General features: G+C 44.4%; 1 protein-coding gene across 2 annotated transcripts in view; it reads left to right on the forward strand.

The window, feature by feature from the left end:
- LOC135897358 (nose resistant to fluoxetine protein 6-like) overlaps nt 1–16,200 on the forward strand; it is a 76,460-nt gene extending 60,260 nt beyond the window's left edge. For both annotated transcript variants that reach the window (XM_070538896.1, XM_065425970.1), the window contains exons 9-10: nt 13,545–13,687; nt 15,617–16,200. In XM_070538896.1, coding sequence (XP_070394997.1) covers nt 13,545–13,687; nt 15,617–15,913 — 440 coding nt within the window. In that variant the 3' untranslated portion in view covers nt 15,914–16,200. The remainder of the gene's footprint in view (nt 1–13,544; nt 13,688–15,616) is intronic.
- The last annotated feature ends 1,237 nt before the right edge of the window (nt 16,201–17,437 follow it).

Genomic DNA, 17,437 nt, shown 5'->3' on the forward strand with positions numbered 1-17,437 from the left:
CTTCACTTCATCAACGACCTCAGCGTAAATAAGTTGGACGACGGCATGGGCCAGCTACCTTCGAATTCATGCCGTACTCCAATCTTGGCAAAGGTCCACGAGCGATGGGATTGAGCCCCCAATCCTGACAGTCCTCACCAGCTGTACCTGACGGCAATTACGTGGTCGCACCAATTCTGGCAGTTACACTTACACGTGGTGTTACCGTGCCGCACACTGTGCTGACAATTACTGGCAACCGCACCTGCCTTCCCCTTGTCAATTTCGCGCTAACCGCGCAAGTTCTGCCTCAGGGGATTTCACTGGCTATAATTAGCGCTTTGTAGGATGATGAGATTGAGCCATTCACAGTTGAAGATCGTCACAGCTCAGCCCATACCGTGACGTCACCGCACGGTACTGTCGTCGACATTGAGAAGATGGTTTCCCCTGACCGTACACCTGCTCAAGCTGAAGCTCTTTGCCGCGTTCTTGAAGGCTATCGCGACATTTTTTTACTTTGATAATCGACCTTTAGGTTAAACGTCCGTCTTGACCCATCGCATAAACACTGGCGATGCGAACCCTATTCACCGACGTCAATATTGTGTTTCTGCGTCCGAACGAGCTGTTATCCAACAGGAAGTCAAAAAGATGTTTGCAAAGGACATAAACAATATTGTTAGAATGATGTTACCAGCTGACGGTTGACGTTTAAATGTCTGAACTTCTGGTAATAATGAGTGTTTCTAAACCATGCTCGCAGCCTTACTTACCGGTTCGTGAGGATGTACCCGTTTCATCTACAGCAGCAATATGCTGTAAAAATCTGTTTCCCTCTCTACGATAACGGGCCAAATGTTGACACGAGATGTCCAACATTTGTGCCTTATGCTGCGCTGACAATTTTAGCGAGACCCACCTTGCTCACACTTTCCCAAAATTTAGCCTGTCATGTAAGATGGACTATGCGGAACGATGACTGATATGTAAAGTATTGGCGAATTCGTCCCCTGTGATTCTTCTGTTTTCAATCACCATACCCTCAACGACTTTCCCATTGTCCTCATGCGTTGACGTTGATGGCCTCCCCGGTCTTTCCTAGGCACATAAAGAAATCCTTCCCCTGTTTGAAACGCTCTATACATTCCTAGGTCTTGCTTCGCAATAAACAACTGTCACCATACTGCGCTTGCATTCGACGAACAATTTCCGAAGTTTTAACACCTTCCGCAAACAAAAAGCGAATCACTGCCCTCATTCCCTCCTTGGTCCAGATCGACAATGGAGCTCCCACGCTTAACGGTCTGCTACAGTCTAAGGAATAACGCCGGAATAAGAGTGATCGCTTATGTAGAAGTGTTGCAGACGACATAATTCAGCGCTGGATACTTGCAGTGTTGCTAAACCTTAGTGCGAGAAACTGCAGAAGTCCCTTTACTTAGTGACTTCCCCTCGTGTTTGTGTATATATATTTCTACACATATACAATGTTCCATTACCTAAATCATATTAACTTAATGATCGTGTCACTCATGCTGTAAATTTAATAAAATGTCAACATACAATAACGCCATAGAAATTATAGAGGAAATAATTTTTCATGCAACATTATTCTTAAAGGTGAGGGTTCAGTGCTGCAATGACCTTCATGTTTTCACGTTGTATACTGACGGTGAGGAACCAAGCGCTGCGACTATTTCAAGCTGAGAATCAAAAGCTTCACTGGGGCGAAAATGCGCCCATATGAATGGACAAGGAGCACTCGATGGTCACAACAATAGTGACGAGCACAATCCCCGTAGTCGAAATCTGAGCTACTGGTCAAGTGTGTCCGCTATTTATACATGTAGCATGGCAGTTACATTACAGAGCCACAACAGGTGCTCGCTTGCATTCGAGAAGGCACGACGGTACAACGCGGTTCGTGACGTGCGCCGAATCTGATTGGACATTTCTGTTTTCCTTAAATTCTGCGGTTTCATGTGGCAAAATCACAATGTGATTATAAAGCACGCTGTAGTAAGGGACTCCGGAATAATTATTTGCCACCTGCGGTTCTTTAAAGTGCACCGAATGCGTGGTACACAGGCATATTTATTCTTGGCCCCAGCGAAATAAGGACGTCGTGGCCATGATTTGTCCCCGCGACCTCGAGCTTCACAGTGCAACGCGAAAGCGACTACGCAACCACGGCGAGCATCTGGCTATTGACCGGTAGACAACGGCTGCGAAATTTCGGATAAAAAAGGTGCTTTTTGCGCAGGAGGGTAACTTGATAACGGCGATTATGTGGTGAAAAACGGCCAGCGGTTAAATGCAAAACAATGTACCTCTGGCAGTAACCTTAATAAAGAAAAAGGTGGGAAGATGTGGGAAGAACTGCCGGTGGTAGCCAAACCAACAAGCTTCCACATAAAGGCTGTTTCACCTGCTGCGGCAGGAGCGAAAAAAAGTTCGGTGCAGCCGCGTTGCAGTGTGAGTTTTACAGGGTTCATTTCACACGACTGCGATTTCAACAACGCCGCTGACGCCACACCAAGGGTTACTTGCTGCGAGATTATGTGGCATACGCTGCATAATTAATCAAATGTAATGAAAAAACCTGTGCATTGTGACATTACTGAACTGTTTTTAATAGAGTTCGAAATACGCTCGTTTTGTAACTTAAAAACGCTTTCAAGTTTAAATTTGTTTTGGAGTGGGCAACAGCCATTCCTGAAGCTCGCTGCGATGCCACATGGTCGACCTAAACAGCTGTTCACAGCTGTTCGTTTAGCGCTCTGTGTTGTCTCACGTGCCTTCTACGTCCGTGTCGTTCTGCCTGCGCTACAACAAATTACAAGAGGCCCTCTAAACAAATCCACATAGCTATCCTCATAGCTATCCTCGTAGCTATCCTCGTATTCGGAGTTCATCTGCAGCGAACCTGTCTTGTCACTGCCTGGAGACCATCGAACTCCGCGCGCTTAGCGTCAGCTTCTGGAGAAATGATGTGTGCATATTGATCGTAATTGTCGGTGACCGGTGCCTGTAGCAAGCACCAACCTGAAAGCTCATGTCTGCCCCAGGAGTAAGCCGCAAATGATCTGTGTGTGATTAGTTTACGTGGAACGGAGTTTGTACTGTGAAATTCAATCCTTGGCGCTAGCCTGGTTCGTCCAACGCAGTGCGTGTACTATAATCATCTAAATCGTCCTCTCTGAATATTTCCGAATGCGCAAAAGCCCACACCACCAATCGCTTAGGAGCGGCAGTCACTTGTACGCGTAGCGTTATTCCATTCTAATAGACTTGGGCGTCGTCTACTTTCTCGTGCTGCATCTCGAGCTGCATTAAGCAGCGAATCTTTATCAATCAGCTTAAATGAATATGCTGCAGCACGTTGTGCTGGGGCGTAGCCCCACGGCAAACATTAAAAACGTTGTTAGGAGTACACTCGTTTATTTATTTATTTATTTATTTATTTATTTATTTATTTATTTATTTATTTAGATATACTGCAGCCCAAGATAGGGCTATAGCAGGCGTGGGAACATTATACATTACTTTGCATAACACATTAAAAAGCACAGGTATACACAAATAAATCAATAATCAAAAAGAAGTGCTCTACATATTAGCGAAGTGTCTACCGGTGGTAGCTATAAAATTTTTTAGTGATATTGAACGATTGTTACAGGGCAGAGAATTCCAGAGCTCATTATACGTGGGAAAAACTGTACTTGAGTGTATTCGTACGGGCATAAATAGGTGTTATGTTCAAGGCGTGGGAGATACGGGTATAACTTGCGTTAGCAAACGTGATATAGTTAAAATCGGAAAGAGCAGAGGGGTAGTTATTAATTGCCTATAAAGGTGTGAAAACTTTGATACGATAACGTGAAAGTATGCAATGGCTCAATGTTCAAAGATTGTTCAGCCGGTGTTGTTGAGAAACAGTGGCTGCAATTCTGTCAAATGAAACGGATAGATTTGCTTTGAACGTTATTGAGCGAGCTTATTTCACATTGTTTCTAGGGGAACCAAACGACCCATGCATATTCTAGAACAGGACAAATTAACGTTTTATATAATAGCAGTTTAGCATCGGGGGAGGTCTTAGCTAAAGTGCGGCACAAATAACCTAACTTTTTAGTGTTTTTCTCTTTACATATTCAATATTTTTAGACCAAGAAAGATGTTCTGTTCGAATGACACCTAAGTATTTATATTGAGGCACTCTATTAAGTTGGATGCCATCCAGAGAATAATCGAACGAACGGGGGCTCTGCCTAATGGCAAATGACATCACGACTGTTTTACTACAGTTGATGTTCATTTGCCACTTTTTTTACCAAGCGCAGAAAGACATAAGGGATTGTGCAAGATGGTGGTAGTCATCAATGGAGTTAACGGATTCGTAGAAGAAGACGCGGTCATCTGCATAAAGTTTGATTTTGGTGGAGGTGCTACGAGGTGAGTTATTGATGTATATTATAAAAAATGAAGGGCTTAATACGGATCCCTGAGGAATGTCTGACGTAACGTTGACAGGAGTTGAGTCCACTGCAGTAAAAGAAAGAAATTGTGAGTGATAACTAAGAAAACTGGCTATCCACGAATAGAGAGATGGATTATTGAAAATGGCGTTTAATTTTACCAGTAGTTTAGAATTATTCACAGAGTCAAACGCTTTAGAGAAGTCGATAAAGATGGCAACCACTTGATTACCTATGCCTAAGTTACAAGCGATATCATGAACAAAATCGACTGATTGCATTACAGTGCTATAACAACCATGAAACAGGCTGGGGCAGATGTTAGAACATCATCAAAGTTAAGGAATTCGATTATATGTTTATGAATAATGTGCACGAATGTCATTTTGCATGACGGGGGTGAGAGAGATATCGGCCTGTAATTAGACAGAAGTTCTTTATCACCTGATATATACAAAGGCAGGACTTTGGCTGTTTCCCTTTTACTTGGTACTTCATCAGAGTCAAAGGATTTCCGAAAGACTAAGGTAAGATACTCAGCTGTCCATAGAGAGTATCTTACGAGAAAATAATTCCGGATACCATGTGAACCAGTACACTTTTTAGTGTCGAGATTCAAGATTAGGTTTAAGACACCATCATAACTTATCACTATATCACATAACTACAAAATTACAACATACAAAATATAACGCTAAAATTTTGTAAGCCATTAGCCTAGGCCTCCGTGCCGTCCTAGTCCAGAGGAAAGACGCACTTTAACGGGTGATAGTTTAGGCTAGCCGTTCGCTGTCAAAAGCAGAAGTCAAAAATTCTACGACCGCAAAGAAATGCCTCGCCATCATTTGGGCTACAGAAAAATTCCGCCCTTACCTATATGGCAGGCCGTTCAAAGTTGTCACCGGCCATCACGCGTTGTATTGGCTAGCGAACATAAAAGGTCCTTCAGGACCCGTGGTGCGGTGATACCTCAGAATGCAAGAATACGGTATGACTGTAATCTACAAGTGTAATTTCAAACTATGCGCTCGACCGGCAGATCAGATTTTCAACCATCGCCGACTGTGTTCGCCGCTGTCTTTGTGCTTTAAGTGTAACCTGCTATTGTGGGCAGAGGTTTGCCCAATAAAGGATTTGTCATTCACAGTATTACTACTGTGTTGTTTGCCGTCACTACTACGTGATAATATAGACAATAAAAGCATGCAAATACAAGTACAGAGAGAACACACATGTCTAGGTTTCTTGAGTGGCCGGCTGTGGACTGCACCGACGTCTGTACCCAGGTAGCACACAAAGTCTTGAAAGCGTTGTATTAAGGGATTCAACGTCTGAAATGGATTTTTGACCAAAATCGACGCATCAAAGACGTTCCAAACAAGATAGCTTAAAAACGAGGGGTGAATACGTTTTAAAAACGACTCGAGGCGCCACCGCCACGCCACGTCAGCCTCTTTAGCGGCTTCTACAATATTCAACAACCCATCAACGCGATCCAACCTTGCGCAAGGTGGCGATACCGTCGTCAAATCATGTGACCAAGGTGGCCACGTGATTCGTGATGCCGGGCGAGCTGGGCATAGTCGCGTCGTCATGGCGTCGTCGCGTCACCGCACTCGCATTGCACTGTGATGTATTTGCGGCTGTTCTGAATGTGCTGCCGCTGCCCTTTGCTATGTGAGTGTTGCAGTGTTTTGCTGTCAAGAAAACGATCTTCTGTGATCAGTTTTTGTTGTGCGATATGTCTGTGTGGTTTTAATTTGCAAATCAGTAGTGTTTTCAATTGTTATGTGACCAAGGCGGCCACCTTATTCGTGAAGCCGGGCATAGTTGCGTTATCGCATTTGCATTGCGCTGTGGTATGATAGCGGTTGTTCTGAATGTGCTGCCGCTGCCCTTTGTCATGTAAGTGTTGCAGGGTTTTGCCGTCAAGAAAACGACGTTCTGTGATTAGTTTAGGTTTTGCGATCTGTTTGTGTAGTTTAATTTGCAAATCAGTAGTGTTTTCAACTGGGGGGCGCGGAGTGGAGGGCACTAATCAGCTCTTCAAGTTCGTTGTCATGTTATGTGAGGTGCCTTTTCACTGACGCTGTAATTAAGTCGTTAAGGGCAGTATAAGGACGAAAGTTAGAGGGACGAAATCGTGCCTGTGCGTCCCTAGCGTCGGGATCGGCCGCTATGCGTGATCCTAACGAGAAAGCATTTTGCAGAATGCGAAGAAAGGCGGCAAAATTTCTGTCTGTGCGCACCTTGCCGATCTCCGCAATAAAGCCGTCATCGTGGTATTTTTGTCTCCCGTTTAGCAAGAGTGTTGGAGACAAGGGAACTGGTTCAAACAGGCTTTTTTTAAATGATTCAGTACTAGTGCGGTATCCCAAAAGGTGAGGTCAAGTGCTCGCCCTATTTTCTTCCCTCGCGCTACAGCGCACTGACAGAATTTTGCGTGCACCATATCGTGCTTTTATCGTTTGCGCTTCAGGTTCTCGATTGTGTTTCGCCCCCTTTACCCACGTGATGGGTATTTCATGGTATTACCGGGTACCACATGCGTCCATATATTGTGTCCAATATATGAAATGGCCAAATTCGATTTTAGTTGACGCCTCAAATGGTAGTAATGTATTGAGTCCCTTGTAGCTTTGTGCTTGTTATCAATTTTAGTATTTAGTGAATGGATACAGCATATATACGCTGCATAACTCGCTTGTGGATACTGCATACGTGAGTCGAGTATGCCCTTGGTATAAAATAACTTGTATGCTTTAGGTCGTACGATTGTTTGCAGTTTGGGACATGTGTCGGAATGTACGCTGAGCGCCCTTCGCGCTTTACGGCGGCCTGCCGAGGTCGTGCGGGTGCCATGTGTGCGCATGGAGTTCGCGAAGCGCTCTCGCAGTTTCTATATATATATATATATATATATATATATATATATATATATATATATATATATATATATATATATATATATATATATATATATATATATATGTGTGTGTGTGTGTGTGTGTGTGTGTGTGTGTGTGTGTTCTGTTCGCGCGCTTCGCACAACAGGGCATGTCGCAGTTCTTTGTCCTTGTGCAACACATTCTCCTAGCGTACGTCTGTGCATTATTTGATACCGGTTTCAAACGGGGTTCTTTTAGCCGCTATCCAGTCCGTCACAAATCGAATTTCTCGGTCGTGATTGGCTCCTCTGCGCAAGCTACGAGAGTGAGCCAGTCGCATCGATAATTTCGATCCGGATCGGGCTTGATCGCGATCGAGAGTGGTCGTGTGACACCGGTTTTACACATGGCTCCCACATAGGGAGCACTTTAAGTTCAATGCTACAGAGTGAAGAGCAAGTGCATATATATATGCCAGTGGCGGTATGTGGGCAAGTCTTTCTGGTGAAGCCAATACATGTGCATTCAAAACATTTCAATTACCAGCGTAGTGCATCAATGTGTCTACTTCGACAAAATGGAGCACCAGTGCAGATATCTGAGCATACCTGTCCAGAGCACCAAGTGTGTCTACATTGAAACCACTACCAGCATGTGCGGCAGTTCTATTTCCAGCAGTGGGACTGCACAATAATCAGTAGGGTGATCTCAAGCTGTTTATCTATGAAGCTCTGCCTGGACTGTGTGCCAAATATTTTTGGACGTGAAAGTGGGGGTGAATTGGTAAACATCAGTGGAACTGTGCCTGAACTTTGTGGAAATGTTTTTGGATGTGAAAGTGTGAGTGAATTGGCAAAGAATTTGCTCTGGGCTACATGTGGTAAATGTTTTTCCCATTCAGAGTGCTTTTTTTTTTACTTTAGGAGACTGGAGATGTGCGCAAAGTGTGACATGTCAGTGTGCTAATTAATTTATTTGCTGGTTTGCAAATTATTCGTTGCAACTTTGTTTTTGCCAGAGAGGTACAACTTTGCCTCTTGTAAAGGGCTTTTTAGATAAAACACTTACTGTTTATTATAACCATTGATTGCTTTGTTACACAAATGCAGCTTCCAGTGCATTCCAGTTTATTTCCATGTTTATGTAAGTTTCTAATATGAGGCTTGCATATTCATTTCTCACGTTCTGGAGTGGCAAGATGCAGCATTACTGTCTCATCGTTCGCTGTACTACAGTAGTGTTCACTTGTTACACTGAATCCCCCGTTTAAGTATTCTGTACTAATTTGACTTTATAGCTTTTTTGTTGTATGTTTATTTTTTCTCGCCATTTCCTTCTTTGATATATCCTAAAGGCAATATTTCCAATTTTGCATTGTTCCCATTTTTTAAATTTCTGTCACAGTATTGTTTTATGATGGTATGCGGTGGTATTTCTTTTTGTGCTCTTTTCAAACTTCTAGCTGATTGGTAACATTGCTTGGAGGCAGTTACCATTCGATTCAAACTCTTGCATTTTTCAGTCTACTTCTTCCATTCGCTCCGATGTCACTTCTGCATAACTCTACTCCATCTAATAGCACGTGCACTTTACTATGATAAAATAGACATTTTAGTACACTCCAGGTTTTTCTGTTCATTTTTGTATGTGTACTTGGAATTTTGTTTATGTGCTAGTGAATGTTCACTTTCGAGTTCATTACGAATCCTTTCTGCGACTTTTGTCATTGTTGATGTACTTTTACTTCTATTTGCATTTCTCACACAGCTTGTTCAAACCTTGCATAAGCATTACACTTTAATAAAGTGTTTTGCTTTGTCACAATGTTCTCATTTCATGCACTCTTGGCATGAAGGGCTTGGTCTGGCCACCTGCTAAGACGTGGCCATTTGTTCTTTGCAGGATGTCATTCCCATTGTGGTTGTAAGCATCGTAGCTTACTAAAGGCGGTATTCAGGATTTATTATTCCTAACAGGCATTTCGTGCGACTTGGTAGAGCATGCGCCGGCCATGCGGGGAACAGTGCTTGGCACTGCGCCATGGCTCTTACAGTCAACACCGACGCTTCTACTCATCTGGGGCGCGATTGGAGAGCGTTGTTCAAAACGCCCGATCAGTTTCGCCTCACGCGATTGGCCTAGGCCATGCCAACGGGTGCGGCTGACGACGTCTGCGCGGCATAGGCCAGTCGCGTGAGGCAAAACAGAACGCGTGTTTTGAACAACGATGTATGATCGCGCCCGTCACCCGCGAAAATTAGCTTCAGATGATCGTAAACCTTTCAAGACCGCTTCTAGACCAGCTTTTTGATAACGTCCTAACAACGTTTAGAAATTGGTTACGGATAGTTTTGGCAAAGGGATTACTTGTGTCTTTCCCAATCCTATTTCTAGACCAGCTTTTCGAATACGTCTTGCAGACCTGTTCTAGATCGTCTCAAAAAAGTAATTAAGCCGGACATTAGCAGAGATATACGACGTTTTCCCGCCGATGTTCTCTCATTCGTGTCTTCTTTAACCCGTTTTTATCGTCTTGGATAAACGCTACGAAAATGTTACGTATCTCTTTTGTGCTACCTGGGTAGCTGTTACCTCGCGGTAACTGCTATGTTCCAGGTATGTTTAGCCTATATCCCATGAATCTGGCAAGTGACTTGACCATGCGTGGCCTCATTGCAGGGTCGGCCTGTGCTTTTTTGCAATACATGGCCGCAAAGTTGGCCGATGTGAGATTCCATCTGTACATGTATCTAACATTCGTGCGCGTCTTATTATGCGCACGGATTTGTATCGTGGTCTGATTGTTGTACTTGCAGGGATGTAAGCGGTGGTTAATATATTCCACGACAGTCATTTACCCAACATTGTGTTGAAAGGTACAATGTGTGGCCACCCCATAATAGCTAAAATAACCCATAGTATAGGCAAACACTATGATGCAGATCACATACACTAGTTGCAAACTACATGAGGCGCAGCTTTCATGCAACGGTTAGTAAAATCAAATGAACTAACTGCATTGTGTATAGCATTTCTTATTTTCATCTGGTGCTATACGCATTCTTGTGCAATGTTTGCTTATGCACTGCCCAGGTCACAAGTTTAATGTCATGTAATTAAGTGTCATGAACTCGAGTGAGCTCACTAAGTATTGGACCGAACTATGAGGCTGAGTTCGTGTGACCCTGGTTGAGTGGAATTTTGGTGAATATGAGACGGATCACGTTCGGCTGAGTAAAAGTTTGGCTGAGTCCGAGTCCGAGTCTCCGTAAGCTGGGCTGAATAAAATTTAGGGGAGTTTGCACACACATGCCCTTATATCACACTATTCGATAAATCAGGAAGCAGCTGTACCTTACAATGTAGTAAGAAGAATAAAGGTATTGTGGCGTAATGTGGAATAACGCATGGAAGTAAAAGGAGGTGCCAGAAAGAATGCCTGAAAGGACGTCTCGCGTTCTTACTTCCGTCTCTTTTTTTTCGTATGTTATTTGACGTTGCTCCACATTGCCTTTCTTATCAATGCACCAACTCACCCAGCACAGTACCCGGCTAGAGTAAAAAGAAGATTCCGATACACAAATGTCATACTGTCATTGTATGTCTAGTAAATTTCGTTATACATAATTATCGAGGCAGGATATGGTTATACGGGCTTATGTAGTAATAAGTGTAATTGAAAACTTATAAGGAACTCTGCTTCTGCGTTGTTGGACATTGCCTATGCATTGTGGCACGTCTGCGCAGTTGATTATCTGTAGACGTGCAAGATCAGTGCGCACGTAAAATTCGCGGGAATTGATGCAACTGTCTAACTTCACTTCACGATTTTCATTTGATTTTGTTTAATGTATTACCTACTGTTTAGATATGCAAGATGCTTCACTCCTATCTACCTTGTTGCATGTATTGTACAGGAGCCAGAGAGGGAGAAGCAAGGAAGGATAGGGAATGTTTACGGCGAGGCAGTGTATTAGAGTATTACAGTCATGTTACTAGTACCATAAACAAAGAAAAAATTCCTTTCACAAAAGTGCTTTGGTGGCAAATGGTGGCAGATATTGTGCAACGTTGAAACGTCGAATACTATGCTGTCATGTCACATGCTTTTGACAGAGCATTTGGTGGTAGTTACATTTTCTTTGAATTTCTCCCTTCATGAAAGCATGCCCCGCTACAACTGTGACATTTTCGTATATCGTGAACATGCGAGCGAAATCGAACTTCGATACGATGAAAATCGCTTTATGTGAAACATGCTTCACGCTTGCGATGCTCTACTTCACATAACGACATATTGGCGGGCGTACCGCTACAGCTCCTACGGGTGTGAGTGACTCTCGCTAAACCTCCGAGAACTAGGCTAAAAACACAACTTCACTACGCACAAGAATATAGTATGCATGGACAGCCATCGCCGTTGCTCAGCATTTCACAAGTGCCATGCTTTGATTGTGACTTTCTCGTTGTCTTTTCCCGTTGTTTCCACATTTATTTTTCTTCTCATTTATTATGAATTTGAAGGTTATAGTTGTCAGACACGCATCGTAGGGCGGCGATAAAGGGAATGCCCCGTTTATTCCGATGATGTTCAATATATACAGAAGCGCTAGTCACATGACTTTTGTGATAAGTGCGGGATGAGAGCCAAAGAAGTGTGCTCGTGTTTTATCTGCAGGCTGACGTCACAATAGTAGCATTTAGCATTATATTTAAGTATTCAAAAAGCAAGAATAGAGTTAAGCTCTTGTGTTAAGCGCCTTCTCCTGTCGCCTTTCTTGTGTCCGTTGTATTGCGCTAAACAAAGTACTTATAGAGTTAAGCTCCCTCACGTTTCACTTGGCTTCATTGTTTATTTGGTACTATGATTAGCTCTATAGAGCCACGGTTATTTTATTGTTAGTTAACACATCTGCCCATATAGGGGCTGTCTTTAGTTGCCAACCTTTCAAAAAGTGCCCGCGATGCCGCCCATTCAATCCTGACCGGCTGACGCTACTTTTAGCTTCGACAACGCTGCATGGTTTTCGTGAGAGCAGACGTGCTCTTTCAGTGTGCGTGGGCATAAGTGAGAGCCAAGGGCCGCACATCCATGGGCGCTTGCTTGCGATGGCAAACCTGTATTCATTACGCAAACCACGTCGGCCCAAGACGACTTCCTTTTGATGATGGTAAGCTGCCGCCACAGGGGTATACAAGTTGATCAGGATGTAAAAGTGGCGACAATAATTTTTCCCCGCTTCCTGAAGGCTATCACCCGTTCTTTTTTTATTTGTTCATTCCTTTAAAGTCACGAAGGCCAGGCGCATTTTCATACAACTGTTCCTTCCCGTTGTTATTGCTCGAGTGCCACTGCACGTGAAGAGTGGATGAGTTACAGCCACAGTACTCTGCTATGCTATCACCAGCTACACCCAGAACCAAGGTTTATTTTATGTTTTTTTTATTCAGTTTTTTTACCGTTAGCCGAGGGCAGCAAGAAGCTTATTCGTTGCGTTTTGGGAAACTCTAACGTATAACTTCTTAATCTGTATGCAGCTTCGCTTAATTTAATCTGCGTAATTTGCGCAACAATGCTTTGTCATTCCTTTTCTGTTTTTTAATAACCCCCTCAACTTCTGGATAGCCACGACGCGCTTGCAGAGTGTCTTGCATCGGTACGCTGCGCCCGTTCTCTATAACAATGAAATATTGTGCCGTCATGCTTCACTGGGAAAATGACGCCGCCATGTTTTACTTCTACTACGATAACTGTATATGCGGCTTGACGATTCTTGGTGTCAGGAGTCCGCTGCGACTATCGTAGGAAACAAGTTTTAAAAAGGAATGCCTGCTTCTTTCTGGTGCACGCGAAAAGTCTGCAACGGGATTTGCTAAATAAAACAGTGCCACGACCCTGTGATATTGCTTTACGCCGCCTCCGCGTATTGTTGTCACTGCCACTCTAGAAGCACCACGTAAATCTAGACTCACTGGCATATGTAATGATAATAAAGCATAAGCACAAAAAAAGTGCCAAGTAAAGCTTATTCTTACCGATGTTCTCTGTCTTGTGAGCTTGGATTATACTACATAGAGAACACGAATTCGTTGTAAACAACTACAAACTTGGTGCAGCAACTATGAACTAGAATTGCCAAAGGCTTAGTCAGGTCTAGGGAGAGTTTGTTTATATTTTGTTTTTCTCATCACGCAGGCTTCCTGTGCACGTTCCTGTCATGGAGTGCATTCACGCCCCTCAGCAGGCTGGCCTTCGGCGTGTACATTGTCCACTTGCCGTTCGCACAGCTCACGATGCACATATCGCGGGAACGGCTGTACTACTCGCATTTCTTCATTGTAAGTGAACAAGGGAAAATACAGCGTTAGTTTTCGTTAGCTTCAGGCGGAAGCAATATGCCACGGTTCGGTAGTAGTATCCGTAATTATTCATGTAAAATACGCATCTGCTACAACCCACTCACTGACTCCGTGCTCTGCAGCTAAGATCTGCCGCTAAGGCTGGTGTCAGCCAATCGGCGACGAGAGCCGGCTGCGTTTTCCAGAGAAGGGAGGAGCGTATCGCCCATTGCGCACGACGACGGCTTCAGTGGAGCATTCATTCAGTCAGCGTCACGTAGACAGCGATTACAGACGGACAGTGAAGGAACCTTATGTTCTCGTTTGCTTTTGCTTTTTTTTCAGCAAAGCCCGGCGCATCTACCGCCTTCTCTAGCGTTAATGCAATGCTGAGAATTGCACTTTGTGACACTGGTATTCCAGCGCTTGTTTGATCTTTCGGGCTGCTAAGAAAATAAGACGCCCTGTATATGAAACAGTAGAAACGCACGTTTTTGTTTGTTGACCTAAAACGTCTTTACAAAGTCTCAAAGGGGGTAGCTTGCAGAAACTGATGTAACGAAAATTTGAAGACCCAATCCGCTCTGTGATGATGGATTGCCAGCGAAGCTGTTACCATCCGCTTAACCTATTCTGGTCTAACGAATGAAATGAATACGCCGTGAAATGCAGTGTATAACCAACTATTGCACAATGACATTCACGACGGCTTTATGGTCGCTATCGAATACACTGAGGTTTTCGGTTTTCACAGTTGCCACGTTCTTCGCGAACGTTAGGTCGACACACGAATCACGGGTGGTGGCTGGTAGTTTCTTTTCTGTGTAGCACTTTATTACAAACTCTTCGAATACAAAGTCTACGAACCACTTGTTTTCCTGTTTCGAAATGTCGACGTTAAAGTCCCCCACGATGAAGAAAGGCGTAGTGTTATCTCTCGCCAACACCGAGAAGTGCCTTGGCATGAACCGTTCTACGTCGGCCTTGGAACATCCCGGTTAAATGTGCGGGGTGAACATGACGATTCCATCGCTGGTTTTCACGCCACACACATCACCACAGTCGACCGGGTCATATTTAAACGTGTACGCGGTCACGCACGCTTCTTTTCTTGCGTAGACGGCGACTCCGGGAGAGCGGTTGTCACTTCGTTTCGCGGCCGTTATTCCAACGTAGCCGGTTACTTCGGCGACTATGTCCATCCACGTCTCCGAGAGACACAGCACGTGAACCTCGTTGAGTACGAAGTAATGCGTTATATCTTTGGAATGAAGACCAAGCGATCTGATGTTGAGAGAGGCAAGCGAGATCGAGTGCTGTTCCCGCAACATGGAGCCCACGAAAGAATCGCCGGTGGGTGGAGGTAAACAGCTTCGCTGTAAAAGATGTTATAGCGTTATCACTTACGCCTTTGCAACTAAAGTACCCACCTACCTTATTTGGATAGCGTCGTGTAGGCGAAATAAGCCACTACTGGATCATGCATGCATTGCGTGCGCAGATGCTGCGGTTGTCGTGCCACGCGAGACGCCTTTGAAGCTAAATTTTCTCTCACGCGCGCCGTTCAGAAAGGCGTAGCTGGGCAGTGCTCGTTATTGAAAGAGCTCACTAAGCCCTAGTAAGTATAAAATATCAAACTCAACACTGATCTTAATTCAACAGTTGTAAGGCCTACAAGTTCGCAATGAATTGCAAAATTTTCACGCTTGCAGTGATGTTCACGATATGGGACGTAAAGTTTTGAAATTCATTCCTCGCCTGTATTACTTGTGCTGTCCACAGGACATGTACTCCTTTCTGGTAAAAATGCTTACAGTGGGCGTGGAAAGGGTTGTTTTAATAAACGGTTGGCTAACATAGTTTGTATAACTTTATGTTTAATATTCTTTATTTTCTCATGCACCGTCCTCTATCCTGTTCTTTTTGCAGGTTTCGTTCTCCTTCAGCGTACTCGTTTGGAGCTTCCTGCTTAGCTACTTCATGTTCATTTTCTGCGAAGCTCCAACGGGCAGACTAGACAAACTCATCTTCGAGGCTCGACGTGCGACAAAAGAGAAAGAATTCAAGGATGAAATTCCCCATGCCAATGGGGCTGAAGGGAAGATGTTGCAATTGGTCCCTAAGTTACGAGATTCCAAAGGGGAGTTTGTGCAACACAGCAGCGGCAAGGAGGCGGTCACTGGCTTGCATAACGACGAGGGCAAGCCCACAAGCTCTCATCTATAACGTCAGTACCAAAGGCCACTAATTTGTGATAAGCGTTTTTTATTTTCCATATCACCGAATTCTCTTCTATACCTGTTCTATGGGCAAAACAAGAATGCTTTATTCTTCCATCATTCGACGTAGAAGGGCGTTCGAGGAATGTGCCCTGGTTGATGTATTTGTGAGACGCCTCCTTTAGTCTATGTATGTAAAAGGTGGTGACGGCACTACAACTGTCAGGGCAGTTTTAACAATTTTATTACGGATAGCAAGCAAAATAAATTATTACTATTAAGGTACACCTGTCATATACGTGTTCGATCGAGGCGTCGTGCTCCTTTCCTTGTGTCTGTATCAATGTTAGCCGATTACTCATACACGGAAATGAAGTGGCACACAACGTTCACTTCCTTAGTAGCCTTCACGAATGCCTACTCAGCACTAATTGGAATGGCTGATAGTCGAGGAGAACCACTTACTGTGTCAGTGTCCTCAAGTTGAAGCATAAAGACAGTGTTTGTCCAGCACGTTGAGGAAATTCCATGATCGTCCTCTGAGCGAACAGACAGTACTAGAGCAACGTCCCCACCGATCATCGGCTCAGAAGGCACTTTTATGCTTTCTCAGAACGTCTGGTTTGTACGAGCGGCTTTAACTCAAGTACTGTCCGTGCACATCTATATGCCTTTTCTCTCCCTTCTCTGGCTTTCCCCATCTCCCTTCCCCCATCGTAGGGTAGAAAACCGGACTATTGACTGGTTAACATCCCTGCCTTCCTATATTCCTCTCTCTCTCTTGGCCGCTATGATGTGTTGGTTGAATCCATGTTGTCATTTGGTCTCGTTGAACGCAACTTATTGTATGGCTCCGTGTGAAAGCTGTTTCATCCGAAGAGGAGAAGGCGGGGAGGCTCCACAGGGTCCTTTTAGCGGAGTCTGCGAAAGTGGTCGGCCAATGTGGCCGGCCCCGGTCATATGGTGGGTGCTCTAAAAGGCATCGGCTATGCGCAGCGCCCTTGCCTCCGGCTTGTACTGGTGTACATTAACTCACCGTCGACGCATGTTACTCATGGCTACTGTGCTGATTACGCTACATCTCTCGGCTCTCCCCTCGCTTGGTCACTGCTACCCGCCGTGGTTGCTTAGTGGCTATGGTGTTAGGTTGCGAAGCACGATGACGCGTGATGGAATCCCGGCCACGGCAGCCGCATTCGATGGGGGCGAAGTGCGAAAACACCCATGTACTTAGATTTAGATGCACGTTAAAGAACCCCAGGTGGTCGAAATTTCCCGAGTCCCGCACTACGGCGTGCCTCATAATCAGAAAGTGGTTTTGGCACTGTAAGATTTGTCGGACGATCCCACCGCTAGCATGCAGTTGTAGGAGTTGTCGGACGATCTCGCCGCTGCCACCATTTGTAAGGGTTGGAGGTCGTAGAGAGGAACTAGGGAGGAACTAGGTGAACAGGGTTTATTTACAGTATTTACATTTCAAACATGGGATACATTTACACAGTCTAGCGTGACTCCCAAATGGAGCACGCAA

Source organism: Dermacentor albipictus, chromosome 1 (assembly GCF_038994185.2).
Source record: "Dermacentor albipictus isolate Rhodes 1998 colony chromosome 1, USDA_Dalb.pri_finalv2, whole genome shotgun sequence".
Taxonomy (NCBI): domain Eukaryota; kingdom Metazoa; phylum Arthropoda; class Arachnida; order Ixodida; family Ixodidae; genus Dermacentor; species Dermacentor albipictus.